The sequence below is a fragment of the Alexandromys fortis genome, unplaced genomic scaffold (assembly GCF_014885135.2).
Source record: "Alexandromys fortis isolate MF-2015 unplaced genomic scaffold, M_Fortis_MF-2015_v1.1 scaffold_80, whole genome shotgun sequence".
In the NCBI taxonomy this organism is placed as follows: Eukaryota; Metazoa; Chordata; class Mammalia; order Rodentia; family Cricetidae; genus Alexandromys; species Alexandromys fortis.
In genome coordinates, this window is record NW_026068174.1 from 4,654,005 (window position 1) to 4,678,523 (window position 24,519).

At 51.2% G+C, this 24,519-nt stretch overlaps 1 protein-coding gene across 1 annotated transcript; it reads left to right on the forward strand.

Annotated features, from left to right (window-relative positions):
* On the forward strand, window positions 1-23,967 carry Slc13a2 (solute carrier family 13 member 2). Its single transcript, XM_050128935.1, has 12 exons — window positions 1-195; window positions 14,584-14,712; window positions 16,464-16,600; window positions 16,697-16,896; window positions 17,729-17,900; window positions 18,023-18,145; window positions 20,378-20,596; window positions 20,774-20,862; window positions 21,165-21,286; window positions 22,101-22,262; window positions 22,834-22,971; window positions 23,423-23,967. Exons 2-12 carry the CDS (start codon window positions 14,614-14,616, stop codon window positions 23,588-23,590), a joined length of 1,629 nt encoding a protein of 542 aa, XP_049984892.1. The 5' UTR covers window positions 1-195; window positions 14,584-14,613; the 3' UTR covers window positions 23,591-23,967.
* Window positions 23,968-24,519: the final 552 nt, after the last annotated feature.

Genomic DNA, 24,519 nt, shown 5'->3' on the forward strand with positions numbered 1-24,519 from the left:
ACCTGCTGTGCACAGTCTCCTTGGTCCTTCAGTTTCGTGGCTCCTGCAGGCGGCTGCTCTGGCAGCCTCAGCCCCGGCTGGCTAGTCCTCACCATGGCCACCTGCTGGCAGGTCCTATGGGCCTATCGTTCCTACTTGATTGCGATATGTCTGCCCATTTTCCTGTTGCCTCTGCCAATCATTGTCCGAACTAAGGTAAGGATTGGGGGCCTCCCTCAGCATAGGTAATTCTAGGGGTGGCAAGGGAGAGATCACTGGGGCCAAACGGGGGCATCTTTAATTTCCTCTTCACTTCCCCTCCCCTGAAAGTGAAGCCACCACTTCCTGTCTCCCTGGGAGCCAAGGGTGGTTTCATTCAGCACCCAATCCCTGTGCAAAGTGCTCAGGTACATTGGAGCCTGCGGTTTGAGGGACAGAAGCAGTTGCATAAAGGAAATGCAGGAACAGGCAGATGAGTTTCTCTGTGAGATGACGGCTGTGTGTCCACTCCGCCCTGAACTTAGTGCCAACACTAAGAGGCAAATGCATAGCTAGTTTCTGAGAGGGAGGGCAGGAGAAAGCTGGCCTCAGGCAGTTGTACCATCCCAGGCAGAAACAGAACAAGTGCTGACCTGTAGTCTCCAGGTGGGCCACCGAGGAAGAGCTTTTTCTGTGACACGGCTGGGGCACACGGCTCCTGCCTTCTTCCCTACTTTAGAAAGTCATGCATAACCCTGCTCTTATTCATCTGTCTCCTGCCTATACTGTGTGCACCTAGGAGCCCTGTTCCCCATGCTATGAGGCAGGTCCCCCTGTCCCATCTACAAAAGGGGGGAAAGTGAGGGTAGAACTCTGTTCTGTGGAGTTTGGGTCATACGCCCTCTTGGGTTCCTCTAAAAGAAAATGAACATTAAATAACAAATCTCAGATTCGTCTGGGAGCCTGGGGATACAGTTCAGTAGCAAGGCTCTTTCTTGCCTGCCACATGCAAGACCCCAGGGTTTGACCCCTAGCAATACCAAAACTAACAAGAAATCCCTAAATTTTAGCCAAATTATCCTGGAGCTTTGGGAAGGAAGCCCCCAAGAGGGTCTCCTACCTTAACTTTGTAGTCTAGCTACTTGTGCAGATGGCAAGGCTTGAAAGAGACAGAGCTGGAGGTGTGGCCCCGTCCCTAAAGCTGATACTGAATCTTGGCCCTGGACCATCCCACGCCCCCAGGACTGCCCAATGAGCCACTACCTGTTGCTGCAGATAGGGAAATCAAAAAAGGCCTTTGGTTATGTTATCTCTGAGGGAGGAGGCCCAGAATATGGCCCCTAATACGTGCTTAGGAATAAAGCCTGACTGATTTTTGAGATGACCTTCTCGGGCCCAAACCGGTGGCGTCTCTATGCCTGCCGGGAATCTATCAGAGAGATTCCAGACAGGCTGGAACCTGTGTGACACCACCGCCACCATCCTGGGAGAAGCACACACGGTGCAGAAAGATTCCCTGTTTTGCCCCAGGGTAGGGAAATCCTGAGTTGGTATGGGAAGCTGTGCCTCTTGGTGGGAAGGAACTGTATTAGGGACATTGTACGTGGCCCTGCTACTTGCCTCTGGCACACAGCCTTTGCTTACCCTCTCCTGACTCAACCAACTAAACTGAGAGGCCAGGCCAACCTCTGGACCTTGGGTTCCCACCCCACACAGGAATTCTAACCCTAAATATGATCAATTTCGCCTTCCCTGCTTGGCCGCGCCCATCAGTATATAAACAAGCTATTAAGTGTCTCACGTCAAACAAACAAGCTTTCTTCAGCTCACATTCATTCCTTCTCTGAGATGTCCGCCCCCAAGAGCAAGCCTCAGAATGCACACACACCCATATTCTTTCTCTCACCACCTCGGACTCTGCTATCTAAATTCCCATCAGCTTCCAGGGTCCCAACCCAAGGCCCATGCTCACCTTCCTCAACCCCGCAGCAGGATTTGTCCCAGCTGGTCACATCCTCTTTGCTGTGTTGTCTTCACTTGACTTTAGTGACACCTAGTTTTGTCTCCCCTCCCTCCCATGCCATTCCCAGACTCCTTCTCCATCAGACTCTGCAGGTTTCCCAGCAACCCTCCTGTGCCCCCACACCCCTCCCAACTTCTGGCCAGGTAATTGTATGTTGTCTTATGAACTGAAAAGCATCCTCTAGCCGGGTGTGGTAGCGCCCACCTCTAATCTCAGCATTCGGAAGGTTGAAGTAGCAGGATCATGAGCTCAGCACCAGCTTGGGCTGAGTTGTGAGAACCTGCCTCAAAAACAAAACAAGAACCCCACCCGCCACCCCCAAGTGTCTCGATGCCCACAAATCCTCAGTCTGGGATCCAACTGCAAACCTCTACAGCTGCATGAGCCAGCTAATTTGGCCACGTGGCCCACAATATTCCTCTATATGAAACCTTTGCTTTTCCCCAACCAGCGAGAAGCTCAGACCACCATCTCCAGAAAGATCTTCCCACAGTCTTGCTGAGACATGTTTTAAGCTACCGCCTTTTGATGCTAGCCTTGACTTAGGTCATTCTGGTTGGTTCAGCCTCCTCCAGCTGCTCACAATCAACAGCAGGACCTGTGTGCTCACTGTCCCCTCCACACGCTACACATGTTTCCGGTTTATGATCGGATCAAAGGCCAGTAAACTCATTCTAAGTCAAGACTTTTACAAATGGAAAACACACTGAGTGTACCCACTAACACCCACCCACTAATCACAGCCTTGCGACGCAGCGGGGCAAGGCAAGGTTTGTTCCTTTTCCTTACTCTGCCCGGGAGCTGTGGCTTGCTACCAACACCCCTTATCACCTCAGATGATCTTACCACAACTCTCCAGCCTGGGGAAAGATCAGTTCGTCACCTCTCCACCTTCCTAAAACCAGGAACTGTCAGAAGTTAGGGACATCTGTATTCTCGAAGACATGGTCCCCACCTGGGCAGTCTCTCCACCCTGTCTTGTCTCCCCGGGCCCTGCCTTCCTGCCATCACTTTCTACCTTACTGTCAGGGAATCCCCAAGACCTCCTGCCAACCCCACACAGCCTTCCCAGAACAGTTAGAAATCAATTTGAACTTAAGAAGCCCGAGGCCCCAAGACTCCACACCAGCCATCCCACCTCTGCACCCGGCGGCTTCTCTCTGCTCCTGTCTGGGCTCTTCTCCTCCCAGATCCGTTCTCCTCCCGTTCCTCTTACATGTATCTCAGAAGCCCTCTGTCCCACCAGTCGCTCTGGAGTTCTATTTGCAAAGAAGTCCCTGTTTAAAAGAGTGTGTCCAGGGCTGGGGTTACGGCTCCGCGGATAGAGAGTGCTTGCCTAACATACATGAAACCCTGGGTTTAGACCCCAGCGCTGAAGAAACTAAGCATGGTGGCACACTCCTGTAATCACAGCAGCTGGGACGTGGAGGCAGGAGAATCAGAAGTTCAGAGACATCCTTAGCTACACAGTGAGTTTGAAGCTAGCCTGGGATAGACGAGGTTCTGTCTCAAAAAAAAAAAAAAGTGTATATTTATTTACTTTCTTCCTATTTTTTGAAGCAAGGACTTTGACATACTCTCTGCAGACTCCCATGGCCGGGTGTATCAGAGAGGTTGGGTGAATTAATGAAGGAATATGGGCAAAGGAGGAACATTTCCTGAATTCCTATTGAGTCTGCTCTCTGTAATTAGCCCCCAAATGTAAAATTGAGCCTCCTAGCTCTGGCCCCTAGCACGGGAAGGAGAGCCCCCACCGAAGTTCAGCCCTCTGTAATAAAATAGCTAACATTTATTGGATGTGTTTTATGCACTCGGCATCAGGCCAAGCACCTCGAAGCCTTAGCTCACTTGTTTCCCACGGAGGCCTCTGCTCAGCTGTGGTGTTACTGCTGCTGTCTCCATTCCACAGCCATGTAAACTGAGGTCCAGAGGGATGAGGTAATTTGTTTTCAATGTCATCTGTAAGGAAAGAAAAGGTGGAGGCAGTCATCTGGTCTTGGGGTCTCTGCCTGAAGCTGTCTGGAGAGGCAAAGAGGCTCCCATTACAGCTCCTCTCAGGCCTGTCTCGTTCATGGCCACCCAGCCAAGAGTTCCACATTCATTCTGTCACCAATGTGAGGGACAGCATCTCTTTTTCCCAGGGGTAACTGGACAAAAATACACATATTTTGCCCCCAACCTTGTCAGGGTCCAAAGTAGGAGACACATGTTTGTGCCACACGGATGGCGCCAGTGAGCCAATGAGCTCAGAGGAGGCAATGACTTCTCCTAAAGAGTCCAAGAGGGCTGAGAAGCCACAAAGGGGCGGGTGAAGCCACAGCAGCTGGAGGCCCACTGAGGGCAGGAATGGGGGAGCATGGGACCAGCAAGAGCCATTAAGTGAAAAGAACGACCATCAGCCTCTTGAACTGCTGTCACCTTTGACAGCAGATGGGGCCGTCAGTGTGGCATTTGCTCAGCCCTGCAAGCAGAAGCAGAGACCTCCTCCCTCCTCTTCTCTTCCCTTACGCGTAAACCTCGTACGCAGTTCTGTGAGTGGCAGGCACCATTCATGTTCTGGAAAGAGGGTGTGGAGGAGCCGTCTTTCCTATGGGGTGACATGGGACACACACACGCAAATGTCCTGCCTGCCCAAGCTGTGGAAGCAGTATGGCAGGTATCGCCATATATGGCCTGGGGAGGAGCTGCCCTCAGTACAGGGCTCAGGTAGGGCCCCCCAGGGAGTGGACAGTTACCCTAAGACCAGAGTGGCAGTAAGAGCCAGATCAACCCAGCTCTGGGTGAAGAATTGTCCAGGCAGAACCTGTAGCAGGTGCAAAGGGCCAGTGCAGGGGTGAGCTTGGCAAGCTGACTGGGCAAACAACAGTGTTGAGCTGGGGGCCTGCGCCATTACAATGTTGGGATGGTCAAGTTCAGAAAGGAGGGGAGAAGGCAGCCTATGGCAGGCCTGTGAGGTTGGGGAAGAAGTGGGGACTTTGTTCTTCAGACAATAAGGAGTAAATAGAATACTCACGTCTATAAATGTCAGCCAAAAATACAAAAGCCTCTTGGAACCCAAAAGGATCATCTACAAAAAATAGTAACGGCGCCATGTTGGTCAGAGATCGACTGAGACAAACATGTCTCTGCTAAGAACAGAAGAGAGCAGCGTCTTTAATCGCGGGCACAGGATGCACAGTTCTGTGCACTTTAGAACTGGTGATAAGCATCCTCAGGACAAGCCGAGGCCCAATGGCAGAGGATATCTGTGCAAGGAACTTAGACCCTCTATCACGCTCTGAGGAAGCAGGGTGCAGAGAATAGAGCACGACGTTTGGAGCCAGGTAGATAACCGAGGGCACCTGAGAGCATGTGTGGAGTATATGTTATCACTTATCCACAGATCTGAACACCACGGCTAGGAGGAGATGCTACAGCCAGCTCCAGGGCTCGGGAAACTCCACGAACTTCCTGTCTGCCGCTGCCTCCTGGAGGCACAGAAGGCCTTGGGCCCTGTGTGGACAACCCGCTTTCCCACAGCTGCTCAAATGAGCTGTGCCTCCACCAGGCCCTCAGACCCTCCTGTCTATGAAGCAGGGAGGCGTGTCTTGTCACACAACCCCAAGTGGTGAGCTGTGGTCCCTAGGAGCGGCAGAGAGTGGCACCTGGGATGGATGGAGATAAGTTTTGCCTGGAAGATTTAAAAGAGGAGTCACCCCCCTTCCCCAAAGCCAGGAGGTCCCTGAAGTAAAGACAGAAAGTATTCTGACATAGACTTTACCCCATGATAACTAAAACTTGATCTGGCTCATCAGTGCCCCTAGGAACACTGTGGGAAGGAAGGTAGAGTCTTCAATGGTAAAGCCTGATTCTAGTGCGGGTGGTGGCCCTGGGCTTCCGTGAGGACCGTATTCGCTGAGGGCTCTGGGATTGCCAGTTCACTCAACTTGAGTGAGTACACTCAGACACAGCAAGCCTGGCTCCAGGCACAAACCGTGATGTCAGGAGTTGTCCCCAAAGCTTTGTTAAAACCCTGTGGCAACTGGTTGTGGTGGTGGCACATGCCTACTCAGAAGGCAGAAGCAGGAGGATGTCTGTGAGTTCAAGATCAGCCTGGTCTACAGAGCGAGTTACAGGATAGGCTCCAAAGCTACACAGGGAAGCCTTGTCTCAAAAAACAAAAACAAGATAAACCAAAACAAAAAGCCTGTGACATTGTGAGCCCACTGTTTCAATCTGATGTGCCGGAAGCCCCAGCTACTTGGTTGAAGGAGGCAGTTGTTTGAGCCTAGGAGTTCAAGGCCATCTTGAGCGATACAGTGAGACCTGGACAAGGAGAAAGGGAAAGAGAGAGGGGGGTGGGAAGCAGAGCTGACAAAGGCACAGCTGTCTTTAAGATTTTTCAAGTGATTGGCTAAAACTCTGTGACTGTGAAGAGTTGGAATGTGGCCGATCAAGAATTACAGAATTACCTTCAGTTCCCGTAGTGACCACTTGCTACTCAGCTCAGTATCTACCCTAACAACGTCTCAATGGCAAGGTAAGGCTGATAGAATCCTTAGAATCCTAGGAGCCTCTGCTAAGCCTGGAGCTGAGAAAGCCGTCAGCCTCTCGATGCCTGTCCCTACCAGTATATTCAGGAAATGATTTGGCATCGGACTTTCTTCTGCTCTGCAATCAAAACTGTGCATGTACCCAGGTGTGGTGGTACAGCCAGGCAGTGGTGGTGCACGCCTTTAATCCCAGCACTCGGGAGACAGAGGTAGGAGAATCTCTGTGAGTTCGAGGCCGGCCTAGTCTACTGATCAAGTTCCTGGACAGCTAGGGCTATATACTGAGACCCTGTCTCAAAAACATCAAGAAAAATATAAGTGCACACGACCTTTCCCAGACCTGCACCTGGCCAAGAATGTTCACACCTGCCAAGGATGCTTACACTTGGAACAACAGACCCTTCTTTTTGAAAGAGCTTTGTTTTGGAAGTGTAGGGATTAGAGAGAGAAGATGGGTGTTGACTTTCTCTAGTTCCCAGAAGGTAGAGTGAAGAAGCCAAGAGGAACCAAGTAAATGGCACTCACCCAAACGAGAGCAAGGCTATAGCTGCCATCACTGCTTGGCAGAGCCTCAAAGGCAGGCAGGGGCCCGGGAGGCTTTTGTGGGGATGGTAGCTTCCGGTGTCCCTCATGGAGGCTGCTGGGGAAGGCCTAGAAGAGGGTCACACAGGGCCATTGCTTGGTGAGGTGATACTCGGCTGTTTCTGGCGAGCCTGGAGTTGGAAATGGGAGAGAGGAAAAGGACACATTCCTGCTGAGAGTTAAAGAAGCTGGATGTAAGGATAGGGCTCTGAGCCAGGGGCTTCGGAGACTTGGAGACAAATTCTCATAGCTGAACTGGCCATTGTCCCCTTTGTGATATTCATCTATTCGGTCATCAAAGGTATTGGGCAATTAACATCTGCCTGTTATTCCTGGGAAGGATCACACACACACATGCACACACACACATGCACACACATGCACACACATACACACACACACACACACCCGAGTTCTCTCTTCATTTCAGTGTAGCTCATTTTCTTCAAAGTTCTGTGTTGTTTTACTTTGTACATTTTAAAAGCTTAGTCTGAGGAAATGCAAGGCTTCTTCAGGTGTGAAGGGGTCCTGGTTCCCTCCCAGGGTAAGAAGCCCTCTGAGGTCCCTCATGTGTGTACAAATGGTGGGCTCTCACATGCCCCCCATAGCGCCCGTGCGGCCTTCCTCCTTTCCCTTCTCCTTTCCTTCATTATTCTTTTTCTTCTTGGGCTGAGATGGAGCCCAGAACCTCTCGTGCTAAGCAAAGTCTCTGCTGCCAAAGTTTTCCCGGCCTTTGTACAATCAGGTAATTAAAAGACCAGGCTGGCACCCTACTGTCCCTGCTTCAGCCCTTCAAAGGCCTCCCATTTCCATGGTCCTGTCTCTAGATAAAGTTCTCAATCTCTCTTGAGGCAGACAAAACTCTTTTCAAGTACGTACATCTTCAGGAACCTGACCTAGGCCTACCTCAACCCCTGGAAGTCTTCTCCAGTCTAGCAGTAGGGGGCTCAGGAAAGGTCATTTCCCCTTGGGACTCTCACTCTTCTGGTCTGTCCTTTGCAGCAGTGCCTGTCAGGTTACAGCCTAAATGCCCCAGCTTCCTCCAGGCCCTGGGAATGTCCCTGCACCCTACAGTAGCATCCATGTTCTAGAGTCCAGGGACAGTGGAAATGCCCCGCTGTAAGCCAGCCATCCCCACCCCAAGTTAACCTTCAATCCCCAGCAGGCACAAGCAGGGACACATTTGAGACTGTGGGCATTTGCTCCTGCCTCAGAGCCATGTGCTGCATGCGCTGTGCCTGTGATGGGTAAAGGCCATGTCATCCACGGCCCTTCCCTTCCCTGCCTTTTCTCTTCCCCAGGGTCCAGAGTCTGCCCTGGCTTCTCTGGCACCCTCATTTCCATGCGTGCCTCATATAGTCACCTGGTTCTCTAAAAGTTCAAAGCTACTCTCCAGTGAACCCTGCCCTCTGTGTCCTAGGTGCACCCCACCTCCACCCCTCCCTACCTGCTCCCCACTTCCTCCCTATCCTATCATATCCCCACCAGAAAAACTGTCCCTTCTCTTCCTATAAAGGATACACGTGCATGTATGGCTGGAAACGCTTCGTAGTGTTTTTAGGGTTTAAAAAAAAAAAAAGCTCCAAGAGAGGTTAAGTGACTTGTGCAAAGACGTACCGCAATAAATCTGGGTCTGGGTTCTTAGGTTTGCTGAATAGACATTTTTTTCACTGTGAAAGAAGCCTCCAACCTGGACCTGGAGGATCCTCTAAGGAGATAGTCTTCCTGTCCCCTGCTGACTTTGCAAGCCAGCCCATACCGACTCCCTGAAGACCAAGCTGGGTATATCACGCCTCTCCCCCCCCTCCAAGACAGGGTTCTGTGACACCCTGTGATAGCCCTATCTGTCCTGGAACTCGCTCTGTAGACCAGGCTGGCCTAGAACTCACAAAGATGCCCCTGCCTCTGCCTCTTGAGTACTGGGATTAAAAGTGTGTGCCACCACCACCTGTTATCATTTTTTTTAATAATAGATTTTTTTTTGTTTTTTTGTTTTTCGAGACAGGGTTTCTCTGTGATTTTGGAGCCTGTCCTGGAACTAGCTTTTGTAGACCAGGCTGGTCTCGAACTCACAAAGATGCCCCTGCCTCTGCCTCTTGAGTTCTGGGGTTAAAGGTGTGCACCACCACCTGTTATCATTTTAATGCTGTGCATTGGTTCACTCATTCGGCAGAAACAGGCTTGGACAGTTTATGGTCCAGTGATAAAAATTAATACCCATTTATTTCCTAAAGCTAAATGCTGCCAAGCAAGGCGGCACACACATGTCATCCCAACACTTGGGAGGCAGAGACCAAGAGATCCCATCCATGACCCATAGAGTGAGCCTCGCTCTAAAAAAAAAGATGGGGAGGGGATCCCCTGAAAAAGGAATACCCAGCTAAGATCTAGGAATGAACTGATGTCAACGAGGCAAAATGGGGAGGAAAAGGAAGTCTAAAGAGAGGGACCTCTGCAAAGATCTCTGTGGCCAGACAGAGGACGGAGTACTCGAGGAAATCGAGGGAGACCAATGCCTGCTGAGCTGGAGCAGAGTAGGCAAGATCAGAGTGTTGTGAGTAAGGCACCCAGAACCCAGCTGTGGGACTCGGTGGTAGAGCATACCCCTCGGCTCTGAGGCCCCTAAACAACAAAAAATAGCTACTACGACAAGAATAAATTGCTTTAGTGTTACAGAGAGGACCCAGAACTGGAAACAGCTCCCCTCCTGGGCCTAGGAAGCAGAAGGCAGAAAGGCTCAGTACAAAACTCTCTGCTGTTTACTGAGCTCTGGACCCAGGACACCCCTGGCACAATCTCTGCCTTCGCTCCAAATGGGAACCTGTGCCCATGAGATCTGGACCACATAGTGGTCCTATGGTGCTAGGGGGCTGCCAGAGGCCAGATGTAAGCCACTGGGGCTTCGTATCAGGGCTGCCAGTCCCCAGTGTGGCTTGGAATCCCTGGATTCCCCATTCCTAGAGCTGGGGATGCCGACCTGGAATCAGACATATTGTGGGACAGAGGAAAAAGGCCCACCAATGCCTCTAGCAGTGCCCAAAGGGTGGCATCTAACCACAGAGCCTTGCAGAACACTGGCAGCACACCAGCTCCAAGCTGGACCGTCCCACCTTCAACAAGTGCGTCACTTCTATTTTTCCCAGAATATTACTTGCAAAGGAAAGCAGTTATGAATCCTGGTTTCCAGGAAAACCCTGTTGCAGTTTTAAAATACACATTCCATTGTTGGTGCCTTAGAGGAAAATATGGCGTAGAAACTACTGTGTTTCCAAACAGTGACAGTGTAAACAGCATGCTGACTAGATTGGGAGGCAGCTGCTGGAACTGATGTGGGCAGGCGTTCAGTGTCTGATAGCTACAATCCAATATCTGTAACAGAGCCAGGCCTGGTGGCACATGCCTATAGTCCCAGCTACTTGGGAAGCTGAAGTCACTTGAGTCCCAGAGTTTGAGGCCAACATGGATAACTTAGTGAGACTCTGTCTCAGAAGCAAAATATCTGTAACAAAGTCCCCCAAAATAATGATGACAAGGAGCTGGGGAGACAGCTCAGTGTGTAAAGGGATTTTTGGGAAAAAATGAGTCTGAGTTTAAAAACAAGTGCAGGGGCTGGAGAGATGGCTCAGAGGTTAAGAGCCTGTTCTTCCAGAGGTCCTGAATTCAATTCCCAGCAACCACATAGTGGCTCACAGCCATCTATAATGAGATCTGGTGCCCTGTGATCCCAACTGTGTGGTGCTGGAGACAGGAGAATCCCTGAGATCCTTAAGGCTTGCACGTGAAACGTGAAAACCATACAGATAAGCCTCAGCTTCATAAGCCTGTTTTTCTTTTGTTGGTGTTGTTTTGTTTTGAAACAGAATTTCTCTGTAGCCCGAGCTGTCCTGGACTCATTCTGTAGACCAGACTGGCCTTGAACTCACAGAGATCTGCCTGCCTCTGCCTCCTGAGTGCTGGGATTAAAGGTGTGTGCCACCACCACCCGGCCATGAGCCTGTTTTAAGTTGAGATACTTCTAAGCTAAAGCAGACAACTGCCTTGCCAGCTCAGACATCCTCAGAACACTTCACTTGTCTACGTGGGCAAACTCATCCAGCACAAACCTACATTTTTGTTTTTGGATTTTGAGTTATTCTATACATATGTCTCTGTTTACATATTGTGTGTATACACACATATGTGCTGTACATGTAAGTGGAGGTCAGAGAACAGCTTGAGAATTAGCTCTCTTTCTACCATGTGAATTTTAAGTTTTGAACTCAGGTTATCGGACTTGACAGCAAGTTTCTCTACACACTGGGCCATCTTTCTGGCCGTTTTTGTTTCTTTTTCTTTTTTTTTTCCTTTTTGTTTCTTTTTTTTCTTTTTCTTTGAGTAAAGGTCTCATATAGCCCTGAGTATGGCCTTGAAATCCGACCCTTCTGCCTACCATGCCAATACTAGGCACCGCCACGCTGGCACAAGCACCGCCATGCTGGCACAAAGCCTACTTTATAATGAAGTGTTGAACGCCTCTTTTTATTTATTGAACACTGAATTCACAGTTAAAGACAGAGTGGTCATACATTGAGAACAAGGTATAGCAAGATATGGAAGGCTGTGGAAAGGTGTGTTAATATGGGAAGGCGTGGTAAGGCGTGGTAAGGCATGGTAAGTATGATAAGATGTGGCAAAGTATGGTGAGGTGTGGCAAAGAATGACAAGGTGTGGTAAGGTATGGTATAGTATGGTACAGCATGGCAAAATATGGTGAGATGTGGTAATGCATGGTAAGAGATGGTAAGATGGGGCACAGTTTGGTAAAGTATGGTAAGATGTGGCGAGGTATGGTGATGTCTGGAAATGTATGGTAAGGTGTTCATGGTAAGGTAAGTCACTTCACGGTAAGGTGTAGCAAGGTATGGTTCCTAGTGAATGCTTATCAGTTTGAACATTACGGTGTAGAAGACTCACAGTGGAGCCATGTGTGAGACAGGACAATCTCTGCTGACTTTATCGGCTATGCTCATAGTCTTCACAAGATGCTCCAAAGAGAGAGCATAGTTCTTCCATCAAAGTTCATGGGTCCTCAGGATTCCACATCCAAGCTGAGAACCCATAATCCAGGAAGAACAAGCTTTGGCAGTTTTTTGTTTTGTTTTTTGCATTTGTTTTGTTTTCATTTTGTTTTGGTTTTGGTTTTTGAGCCAGGGTCCCTGTGTAGCCCTGACTGTCTGGGGACTCACTCTGAAGACCAGGTTAGCCTAGAACTCAGAGATCTGCCTACCTCTGCCTCCCAGGTGCTGGGATTAAGCACTACCACCCAACCGTGTCTTTCTCTTTTCATCTGTGAACTGGGGAGAGCATTTGGGACCTCAAGGAACAGCTGAATGTTACTGAAAAGCATTTCAAACCCACTTGTCATGGGACTTGGCAGGGAGATGGCTTGGGATGCTCAGCAGGGCAGTTTTTCTGGAATCAGCAGTGTTGACCCCTAACCTCCTTCTGTATCTGGTCAGACAGCACGAGGGTCCAGAGGGGATGGCCTGTCCTTAGTCTGAGGAGGGGTGGGTAAGCAGTTGTCTGTCCAACCAGGGCAAGTACAGAGGAGCAAGGAAAAACTGGCATCAGCAGAAACCAGCTGGTCGAGGAAAGAGGTGGATCTCTGGTCAAGGGTCATGGGGGCCCTACCCCTGAGCTAATGAGTTCAGGTTCAGTGCTAGAAGGGGTAGAGGTTGAGTGTGTTCAATCAATTTCTGGCATCGCTAAACAAACGAGAGCTTGCCCAGAGACAACCAAGAGCGTGGCACCCAGTGCAGCTCCAAGAACACCTTCCTATGTGCTTCTGAGGGTGTGTTCTCTGGAACCCTCGGCCTTATGCAATCCTGCCACTCAAGCCGAGTGCCTGTTCTAATGCCTGTCCTAACTCAGCCACTCCTCAGCTGTCCTGAGACCTTGAGCAAGCCACTTGATCTCCAGACACCTCCATAAAGTGAGACCACCACACCCACCTTAATGGCGCTTATGTTTTTAACAGAAGTCCTAAAAGTTGCTCAATAACAGCTTCCTCTTCCCCCAGGCCTCTCCTCCTCACTCCCGGAGAGAGAAACTCTCCCCAACATCAGAGTACTAAGGCTGCAAGGCTGCAGGTGCTGAGGGTGAGCCTAGTGGTAAAAGAAGGCAAACAATTGGATGGATAAGGGAGGAGAGTCCCAGCCCATAGCTTATAAACACCCCCTCGCCCCACCACCAACCCTCCCTACCCCCCTCACTCCATCCCCCACCCTGTTCCTTCCTCAGCCAACAGTCTGGGCCAGTGTCTCCCTCTGGCTAATCATTCTTTGGCCCTGGGAGAGGCTCTGACAAGGAGACTGGACCCCTGATGTCTTGGGCCCATGTCTGACCTCCGTCTAGCCTATTCTTAAGATCAGGATCTGTGGGCCTAAAGAAGGAAAGGGGGATTTCTGATACCCAAAATCTATGCCTCGGAGTGACCCCAAATTCTTTGCATAATGCAAAGATGGGAGACACTCTCACCTTGTCTGAAAAAGTGAACCGCGCCTTGTTTTCTGTGCTGAGCAACCCCAGCAAGAGGCAAATGTTCAACCTCCCAAAACTTCTGGAGATCCCTTCCCTTGGACAAGATTAGCTTCAAAACTAGGGCTCCACGGATCCAGATGTCACCAAGCTGTCCTGGGGTGGAGCTCAGAGGCAGAAGGCTTGCCTAGCATGCACAAGTTTGACTCCCACCAAGAATCACTTAGTAAAGAAACAAACAGGAGTTGAAGAGACTCAAGGTCCTGGGCCATGTTTTCCACCCTCTCCTCTCGCTGACTCCCCTGGAGTCTTCTTGAACTAAGTGAGGCCTCTTATAATGCCCAGCCCCAAGGTCAAAGACAAGAGGAGGATGGACACTGGTTTGTTTTGTTTGGGATGGTGTCTCATTGGTGGTAAACACCTTTAATCCCAGCTCTTAAGCAGAAGCAGGTGGATCTCTATGAGCGTAAGACAAGCTTGGTCTACATAGTGAGCCTGGAGCTAGCCAGGCTTCAGAGGTGGGGGGGATCTTACCTAGAGCCTTGGAACCAAGGACACCGCTACACAGTGAGACTTTATTTCAAAACAAACACAAAAAAAAAATGAACCCAAACCTGAGATAGTGTCTCTTGTCTAGTCCAGGCTGTCCCTAACCTTGCTATGTCGCCAAGGATAAGTTTGAACTCCTGAACGGCCCGCCTCTACCTCCTGAATGCTGAGGCTTACAGGCTACTTGGTGCTTGGGATTACACACAATGCACTATACATGCTAGAACACGCTACCAAGTGAGCCATGTTTCTAGCTCTTTCTTCTTTGTTTCTTTCCATTTTGAGATGGGAACCTTGAACTTGGGAATCAAGTATTCTCAGGCTCTCCACATGCTGGCACAAATGGCCTGGTTTCTCCTGAGGGCAGAAGGGAAGGTGCGACACCTTCTAAGCCCTCTTCTGCTTCTCTCCTACTGCCCACAGGAAGCCTACTGAGCTTACACCATCATCCTCATGGCGCTGATGTGGTGTACCGAGTCCCTGCCCCTGGCTGTCACTGGCCTGTTCCCCATCGTCCTCTTCCCCCTGATGGGTATCATGGATGCCTCTGAGGTAAGCACCCCCGTCCACAGGAGGAAAGGCTTCAGAGGTGGGGGGATATTACCTAGAGCCTTGGAACCAAGGACACCGCTTCACAGAGTTGTGGAAGAAGACAGCCAGCTAGGAGGCAGCGAGTATCCTAGAAGCATGCATGGCTGTTGTGCGAGTTCATTCACAACAGGAGGAATGAGCTCTGCCGGAGACGTGCAAGGCCTGCAACTGGAGGGGGGCGATGAAAGCCAACTGAGGAACTCCCCCAGCAGCGGGTCCTGCTAGCACATGGCTGCAAGTCAGGCACTGAGAGGCCGACCATGAGGATCTTAAGTTCAAGACCAACCTGGACTACCTAGGTAGACCCTGACAAAAACAAACAAAAAGATAAACTGTCACCTGTCTCCATATCCACAGAGCCAAAGTGAGGATTTTTATATAAGACACCCTTTGGATGTCCCAGGATGCTCAGTTCCCTTACTTAAGATGTGTAGTGGTTCCACAGAGACTCACACACCTTCCTTAGGATACCCGATATGAGTATATGGTTGCCATAATGTATTGTTTAGAACATAGGGCTGAGGAGGTGGCTCAGCATATAAAGGCACTTGCTGCCTAGCCTCACGCCGTGATTCACTTAGTGGGAGAAGGGACCGACTTCTACAAGTTGTCTTCAGACCTCCACACTCTAGCCATGGAACACACACACACACACACACACACACACGTAAGTAAATGTAAAACAAAATTTAAAGACAATCATGTAGAGGCAAGCATGCACACATTCGGCACAGATGCAGTTTCTACCTGAGTATCTTCCGTACAGGGGTTGCTTCATCCATGAATGCAGACCCCACATACAAAGGCCTAAGAGGACTGGTTACATATACATTTTAAAGGTGTATTGCTAGATGTGTGAGATGTGTGTATTAAGTCTGTGTGGATGTATGTATATGCGTCACATTTGTGCCTGGTACCCTCGGAGATCAGAAGAGGGCATTGGGTCCCCTAAAACTGGGGTTAAAGATGGTTGTGAGCTGCCATATGGGCACTGAGAACCGAACCCAGGTCCTCTGGAAGAGCAGCAAGTGCTCTTAACTCCTGAGCCATCTCTCCAGCCTCCGACCCTATACTTCTAATATAATGGCTCTTCGGTTTGAACCGCACCAGAACCACCTGCCCTGAGAAGCAGAACAGATAGACGGGCCTCCCTCTAACCTGACTCCGATGGAGCTAAAAAGAGGATCTCATCTCAACCTCATTTTTCCTGCTCTTCCCTTCTCCACCACCCCTTCTTTCTCTACTTTTTCTCTTCCTCCTCCCCATCTTCTTCCTTCTCTTATTCCTCTTCCCCCTTCATTTTAACACTGGGTCTTGCTGTTCAGCCCAGGCTAGCCCAGTCACACTCATCCTGCTCCTGGGGTTCAGCGGAGCTACCAGGCCTGGCTGAGCGTTTTGTTTGTAACAAGTCTCAGGTGATGGTGATGATACTGGTAGAGACGGCATGTACTCTTCAGAAAGAGCCGGGGAGTTAGTTACCTTCCGTGCTTTGCTTGAAGCACACCTGTTCAGGCTACAGTCTCTCAGTCTCTCAGAAGAAAAGCAGTGAGTTTGGCAGGAACCTGGCTCCTGTAGAACAGCTGATTGCCCAAAGGCCATTTCCATTTGGTTCTGAGGTCCCAGAGGAATACCAGTTTGTGAGGATGTCATGACCAGTCCCCAAAAGTATCGGGAGGAGACACCAGAGTCTCAGGTCCATCCACACTCCCCAGGTCGGCATAGAGTACTTCAATGACACCAACATATTGTTCATCGGGGGGATGATGGTGGCTGTGTCTGTGGAACACTGGAAACTGCACAAGCGCATCGCCCTCCGAGTGCTCCTCACCATTGGAGTGCGGCCTGCCCTGTGAGTCTGTGTGGGATCCAGGGAGGGAGAAACATACGGGCATCCCATGTCTGGAAGGAAGCCAGAATGGCGGAGTGCCTGTCTGTTTGCCTGTAGGTTGCTTCTGGGCTTCATGTTGGTCACAGCCTTCCTGTCCATGTGGATTAGCAACACAGCCACCACAGCCATGATGGTGCCCATTGGGCATGCGGTCCTGGAGCAGCTTCAGGGCTCACAAAAGGACATGGAGCAAGGCAGTGATAACCCTGCCTTTGAGCTCCAAGAAGCAAGTCCCCAGAAGGAGGCAACCAAACTCGGTAAGAGACCTGAAGCAGACTCCATCCCTAGACCTAAAGCAGTCCCTGCCCCCAGATCTGAAGCAGATCCTGCCCCCCAGACATGGCTTCCATTCTGAAAGGCCCATGGGAAAAGAAACAGGCGAGTGACTGACCTGACCAGGTCTTCCTGAGGTTTTCCCAGATGTAAAATGCCAGTAGAGAATGCTGAGATAACCCAGGAGGTGAAGGTGCCTGCCACCAAGCCTAAAGACATGAGTTTGATCCCCAGGACCCACATAATAGAAAGAAAACTGACTCCTGCAAGGTGTCCTCTGACTTCCATATGTGCACTGTGGCATGTGTGCATGTATGTGTTTGTACGTAGTAATAATAATATAATGTCTCAAAAATATTAAATGCCAACATCTGTGGGCTAGGTATGTAGCTGAAGCGAGGGTGCTAGCCTGGCATGTGCAAGGCCCTGGGCTCCATCAAAACAGCAACAACAACAATAATAAACACTGAGCACAAAGCTAAGCGGCCTGGGCTAGCACATCATAGCAATCCAAGAGTTTGGTGAGAAGTGAGCTGCAGTCTGGGGAACAAGAAGTGCTCCAGGCTTCATCCCTCCTACTTGGTCTAGGTAACCCTTCTCGCTCTCTGTGACTGTTTCCAGAGAGAAGTTGAACCGGATTGTGTCTGAGAACATCCCAACCCAAAGCTCCAGAGAATGCTGGAACCTGGGCACAGTCTCTGTCCCCTTGGAAACTCAAGTCCAGCTGTCCATCACCCTGGAGGCCCCAGAACCCAGCCAAGATTCCTGCAACTCATCTTGCACCCGTCCCCATGAGCTTTCTTTCCCTTGTTTCAGATAATGGACAGGCTGTCTCGGCCTCTTCAGAGCCCAGCACACAGAAGTCTCAGGAGCATAGCCGCTTCCACAAGGGCCTGAGTCTGTGCATTTGCTACTCAGCCAGCATCGGGGGCATCGCCACCTTGACAGGCACTACCCCCAATCTGGTGCTCCAAGGCCAGATGAACTCGTGAGTGCCAGGGGAGGGGGGGGCATGATGAATGGGGATTTGCACTCTTGCTGTGGTGAAACCATTTTCACCAGGCAGTTTCAGGGACAATGTCACACAATAGCCCATGTCCCCTTCATCAGGCTCTTCCCCCAAAATGGCAACGTGATAAACTTTGCTTCCTGGTTTGGTTTTGCCTTCCCCACCATGATCATCTTGCTGATGTTGGCTTGGATATGGCTGCAGGTCCTCTTCCTGGGTTTCAAGTAAGTGGTGCCATAGGTAAGAGAAACCCAGCTTCCTACCTGTATCCCAGGAGCCTCTGATTCATCCAAACAAGGTGGGGGACCATACCGTGAGAAGCCCTCTTCTCCTCTAAGTGACTGGTCTCCCATGCGATGGAATGAGCAAGCTGAGTCTGGAGGAATGGTGAATCCTGGGATTGAAAGTCATGTCTTGTGTGTGTGTGTGTGTGTTCATATGTATGCGCAGGTGCACATGTTTATATAAATGTGTATGAAGACCAGAGTTTGACATTAGCTATCTTCCTCAACCATTTTCCCCCTTATTTTTTGAGACAGGGTCTCCCAGTGAACCCAGAACTCATCCAGGTTTCCATGGCTAACCAATGAGCTCCAGGGAGCCTTTGGTCTCTGCATCCCTAGCTCCATCTTTTATGTACAAGTGCTGGGGCCAGAACTCAGATCTTGATGCTTACGTAGCAAGCATCTTACTTAGTCAGTAACCATCTCTCCAGCCCTGAAAACCACATCTCCTGGTACCCCCACCCCATCCCCGCCAGTCATACACCTTCCCATAATGCTCCATGGTCCTTGGATGAGCACTTAGGGATTCCGCATGGAGCACAGTCGGTTAGAGGAGCATCTGAGGTGGTCCTTCTGTTTGCCTGCCCATGTACTGAACACTAGGACTCTTGCACCTTAGGCAAAGTCTCTGTCCTTGCCATTCTCCATCTGATGAGTGATGATATGGTGGGGGCCACAAGAGAGGAGAGCATAGGGAGTAGGCATTCCAGAACGTTCCTGGACATGAAATCTCAGTTGATTCCTGCAGGACTGATAGTTATCCAGGGTTAGAAGTGGGGAAAGGTATTCAAGCAGGAGAGGCAAGAAGCACAGAGGCCAGAAAGCCCTGGGAGTGTCTGAAAACACTGCTTCCCAAGGGCTGTCATGAGGCTGTCAGAGGACAATCACAGAGGACTTTGTGTGCCACATAGAGTTGGGACCTTGTCCTTGAGGCTAAGATGAGGAGGTAGATTTTATCTTCATGCAACCCTGAGTTAGTTCTCCTTCCAGTTTAGAGACCTATGTTGAGAAGTATTGGGTAGCCGGGCATGGTGGTATATACCTGTCATCTCAGTACCTGGGGAGCTGAGGCAGGAGGATCATGAGTTAAAGGCCAGCCTGGGTTACATGATATCCTGTCTTAAAAACCCAAAGTGAAGTAAAATAGTCAGAGACCCTGCTAAGACTCAGCTGAACTCAAGTCTGCAATCAATTAGTGATGTCAACGAGCACACGAACCAGAGTGGTGATCTGAGTATTACTGGGGTGTGAGCCATTATTCATCCATTCCTTCCAGGCAGAGAGGAACCACAACAAGTTGTTAAGCTGTACTTTGAACAAATCACTTGGGCAGCTGCAAGGAGGCTGGCTTAAGGCTGGGAGCTGGTGTGAGGCAAGACGGTAGTTGATGAAGTCAGCATAGTGTTGGATACTGGAGGAGCCAGAGATGTGTGAGACATGGTCTTTGCCCTGAGAAACTCACAGACCAGCAGATGATAAGATTTACCCAAGTGTAAAGCGAAATGCCAGCACAAGGTAAAGAGACAGCATAAGGGGCGGCAAAGCCTTCTGAATGGCTAAGGACTATGAAGGTATTGCTGAGGCTGGCAGAGACAGCTGGGGTTGGCGGGAGGGAAGGGAGCAGTTCCCGGACTGTCAACAGAAAGGGGAGCTCAGAATCAGGACCGAAAGGACCCTCGGAGTCTGTCCCTCTCACTCTGGCCGCCAAAGGCTCAGCCCAAGAGACCCTTCAGAGGAAGGGCGACAACGGGGAAGACAAAGACGATACAGCTTTCTTGTTGAAGAAAAACCACAATCCCAAGCCAGGCCTGGTGGTACACACCCATAACCCCCAGCACTCAGAAGACTGAGACAGGAAGATCAGGAGATGGAGACCAACTTGAACTAAAAACAAAACAAAGGGTTAGAAACGTAAGACAGAAGAGAGTTTACCTAGCATGCATGAAACCTGGGTTTGGTTCCCAATCCCACATAATCTGGGCATGATAACGTGTGCCTAGAATTCAAGGTCAGTCTGGGTTATATGAGACCCTGTCTGAGGGGAAGGGGGGGACTATGCCAAGATGCCCCTCTGGGTCTTGGACTCTCTTCTAGCTGTGAAGCCAGGACCTAAGGATTTTGCCCCATGCCTGGTACAGACAGTTCACACACTGCCTCCACCTCTGCCTGCAGCTTCCGGAAGAACTTTGGCTTTGGGGAAGGTGAAGAAGAACAAAAGAAGGCAGCCTTCCAGGTCATCAAGAACGAGCACACGCTGCTTGGCCCCATGAATTTTGCAGAAAAGACCGTCACCGTCCTTTTTATTTTCCTGGTGGTACTCTGGTTCACCAGAGAGCCAGGCTTCTTCCCAGGCTGGGGTGACACGCTTTTTGCCAATGAAAATGGCCAAAGGTGAGACCTGCCAGAGGGCAGAGGGGAGATTGCCGGGGACTCTGAACTAGAAAGGAAGAAAAGGAAGGCAAAGGGAGGGAAGGGAGTTGAGGCAGGGACAGGATGTCACCAGGCACGTTGATGGTGGGGTCCCTTCTTTGTCCCTTCCTCAGCCTTTCCCTCCTGCCCCTTCCACAGCTTAGCATCAGATGGAACAGTGGCCATCTTCATCGGCCTGATTATGTTCTTCATCCCCTCCAAGATCCCAGGACTGACCCAGGACCCAAGTAAGCACCTGGCCTGGGACTGAGAAGGGTCTCCAGAGGGCCCCGCCTGCAGGTGTATAGCCTACTGCCTTCTACCACATCCAGCAGGAGCTAGCAAAGCTTAGAGGGGTTGGAGTGACCTGCCAAGGACACAGGGACTCAGAGACAGAGGTGGGATACTACAGGGATGGAGACTGAGGGACTCCCTTCTACCTAGCTTACTAGGAACCCACTTAATAGGAACCCACTCAGGAAGGCCTCAAGTGGAGGGGAGGGAAGGCCTATTGACTTTTGGTGACCATCCTTGTCTGCTTGGGGAGCAGACAAACCAGGGAAGCTGAAGGCTCCTCCTGCCATCCTCACCTGGAAGACAATGAACGATAAGATGCCTTGGAATATCCTGATCTTGCTGGGTGGGGGCTTTGCCCTGGCCAAAGGCAGTGAGGTGAGAGCCTGTTTGAGGGAAACCCTGGGATAGTCCCTCGCCAGCCTTAGGTACCTCTCCGCAGATGGGTTCTTGAAGCCCAAAGGAAAGTAGGCCTCTCTCAGCGATGCGCCCCACCCGCAAATAGCCACTTATTCTTGAAGCCAATGCGATTGGCCTGAGAACCCACAAAGCTAATATCAGCTTGGTGCCATATCAGATGAGGCCTCCAGGGGGCGACAGATAACAGTCTTGCAGGGAGCAGAGCGTCTTTTTCTTGACCTTCCATCCAAAAGAGCAGAAAGATTCGGGATACTGCTGCCCTAGACCTGGGTCCTGGCTGAGGAACTCAGCACTGGGCATAGCATCAGGCCCCACACCCTGGCATGACAGTGGACGGGGACAGACCCTGGGAATTGCCCATTTTCTAAGTAGCCTCTTCCAGCCTCTTCAAGCTCCATTACCACCACCAAAAGCAAGATCCCTTCAGCCCTAAATCTTGTGTGTGTGTGTGTGTGTGTGTGTGTGTGTGTGTGTGTGTGTGTGTGTGTGTTGGGGGGGGGACTCAGATGATCCAGGAGCTTCAAGAGAGCCAGGAAAGCAAGGTACTCACACTCACAAATAGCAGATTTCCCACTAGAACCTTCCCCCCTCATCCCACTGGTCCCAAGGAGCAGCAGGGAGCCCCCCTTGGTCCTAACTGGGCACCAACTTCCTTCAGAGTTGTTTGACTTGAAGGCCATGGAGGTGTGGGCAGGGCCAGGGCCTCCCAGAGTTCCAGCTGGGGACCCGGGAGCTTTTCTGTCTCCTATCTGTCGCCTCCTTCTGCCATCAGCAATCAGGTTTGTCTACGTGGTTGGGAGAAAAGCTGACCCCGCTGGAGCACATACCGCCAGCAGCCACGGCCTTCATCCTCTGCCTATTGATTGCCATCTTCACCGAGTGCACCAGTAACGTGGCTACCACTACGCTCTTCCTGCCCATCCTGGCCTCCATGGTGAGCTGACACGGCAGCCTCTTCCAGGCAGCCCTCCTGCCTGTTCTCTACCCCGCAGCTACTCAGGGGGCTGGTCCAAACCTCCTCTTCTGCATGGAGAGAACCACCTCCCAGGCTTCCCCCAGCTCCAGATGTTGAACTTCTAGGTCCCAAGGCCGTCTGGCCCCTGAGTCACCTGTCCCGAGTGACATCACTCTTAGAGTATCCCAGTGGGGCTGACTGGAGGCCTCACCCACCTCCCCACCCAATCTCTGTTCTGGTCATTCCAGAAGTGATGGGGGTAAAATTGCTCCCTGGAGCGTCCCCAGCCCCTTCCTCCTTAGGCGTGTTCCCACAGCCTTTGATGACACCTCCTGAGCCCCTTTGAGATCAGTTTTATGGGCCCCTCCCCTCACTACACCCCACAGGGCAGGGCAGCACATTCATCTCCTCCAAGAGGTCAAGGGGCCCTCTCCAGGTCACCCAGAACACTCTGCCCAGGAATCGGGTTCATGACCAGAGGGGGGAGGGGCGGGGTGGCCTCCCCACTGAGCCGGGACCAGGACCAACTGTGCCCACTGTCATCCTCCAGGCGCAGGCCATCTGCCTTCATCCCCTCTATGTGATGCTCCCCTGCACCCTGGCTTCCTCCTTGGCTTTCATGCTACCTGTGGCCACTCCGCCCAATGCCATTGCCTTCTCCTTCGGAGGCCTCAAAGTGTCCGATATGGTGAGTGGCTAGGAGATGGGAACGCCTCAGCCCGCCACCTGCCCTGTCTCTCCTTCTCAAGGCACCATAAAGCAGCTGAGGGACACTGAGGTTCCCAGAGAAGAGCTGGCCCTGGGGCTGGGGGACGGCAGAAACTCTGGCATCTTTATGCTCTACAGTTCCAGGTCGCAAAGAAAGGGAGGGGACATTCGGAAGTTCCAAGGGTGGCGGCATCCCCACTTAACAAAATGGCCTAAGAGAAAACAAGGCTGAGAGCCCCAGAAGCTTATAAGGACCCCCCACTTTGCCCTGTTAGGATGGGCAGTCAAATAAATGACAAAGACATTGCGCAATACTGCAGATTAGACCAAAGGCAGGACTTCCCAAGGGCTTTGCTGATGAGAGGGGTCCTAAGCACCCCCCGAGAGCTGAGGAGTGTGTTTCTGATTCACATTGGCTTGCCTCACTCTAGGCCCGGGCCGGATTTCTGCTCAACATCATCGGGGTGCTGACTATCACACTGTCCATCAACAGCTGGAGTTTCCCCATCTTCAACCTGGACAAATTCCCATCCTGGGCCAACTCCAACACAAGCCAATGCTTTCCCAGCCTGCCCAATTCCACAGAACCAGGCCTTTAGACTAGGATACCACCTAGTTCTGCTGGGGAAAGCCCACTGGTGCCACTCCTCACAGCCAGGAGAGGGCGCTCCAAACGCCAAGTCCGGGGCCAGTGTTGGAGAGTCGGCCGGCGCATGTGCAATCATGTATTCCTGTGTCTGCAAAGATCGTGTGTCTGCTGTTTCTCTGGGGTACAAAGGAAGATGCTCGTGTTTCCGTATGCTGTGCGGGGACGCGCGTGTGTAGTATGGTCTAAGGGCGCCTGGGTGGCTTTATGTAAGGTGACAGCGCCCGCCCTCTGTCTTCCAGCTAGACCTCCAGACCTATTTGCACTGTATTTATTGAAACTCTGGGCTGGAGGCGCCTGGGAGCGGGAACTCCAAAGTTCATTAAAGATGTTTTCAATAGACTCCGGGTCATTTTCCCGGCGCGCTCAGGGCCTGGAAGCAGAGGTCGCTCACCCCTGCCAGGCCGTTTGGAGTGGGCGCAGCCACCCAGCAAAGCTGCAGTGACTTCACCAGCGGCTAATTGGGAGCTGCCAGTCTCTGCGTGCCTTTGGGAAAACCGGCCTCCCCGTTCCCAGAGCACTCCCTGGACATTTACATAAAACCCTCTGCCCCTGCCAATTCCTCACCGACCCTTCCTCCAGCTGGAAAAACCGGTCCCGCCAGACCGGAGGAGACAGGCTGACCCATGCCAGGGTGCTCAGAAAGATGGACCCTCATCCAAAATGGCAGCCCACAGGAAGATAGATAAGACACCTAGATAGGCACACAGGAACAGGCTCAAACCTGCTGTGGCCTTCAGAGTCCAGAGCCAGACAGTATACAGCAATCTGCCTCCTTACCCATCCCACACGCCGCTCTCATAGACCCCAGATAGCAGCGTCTGGCAAGGTGGGGATGGATGGCATGTCACCGTCCATTCTAGCATCAACACCTCACCCAGC

Coding starts and splice junctions, on each gene's coding strand:
- Slc13a2 (XM_050128935.1), top strand. CDS start 14,614: ATGGCGCTGATGTGGTGTACCGAGTCCCTGCCCCTGGCTGTCACTGGC. Junction 16,601..16,696: donor ATTGGAGTGCGGCCTGCCCT/GTGAGTCTGTGT, acceptor GTTTGCCTGTAG/GTTGCTTCTGGGCTTCATGT. Junction 21,287..22,100: donor CCCTGGCCAAAGGCAGTGAG/GTGAGAGCCTGT, acceptor TTCTGCCATCAG/CAATCAGGTTTGTCTACGTG.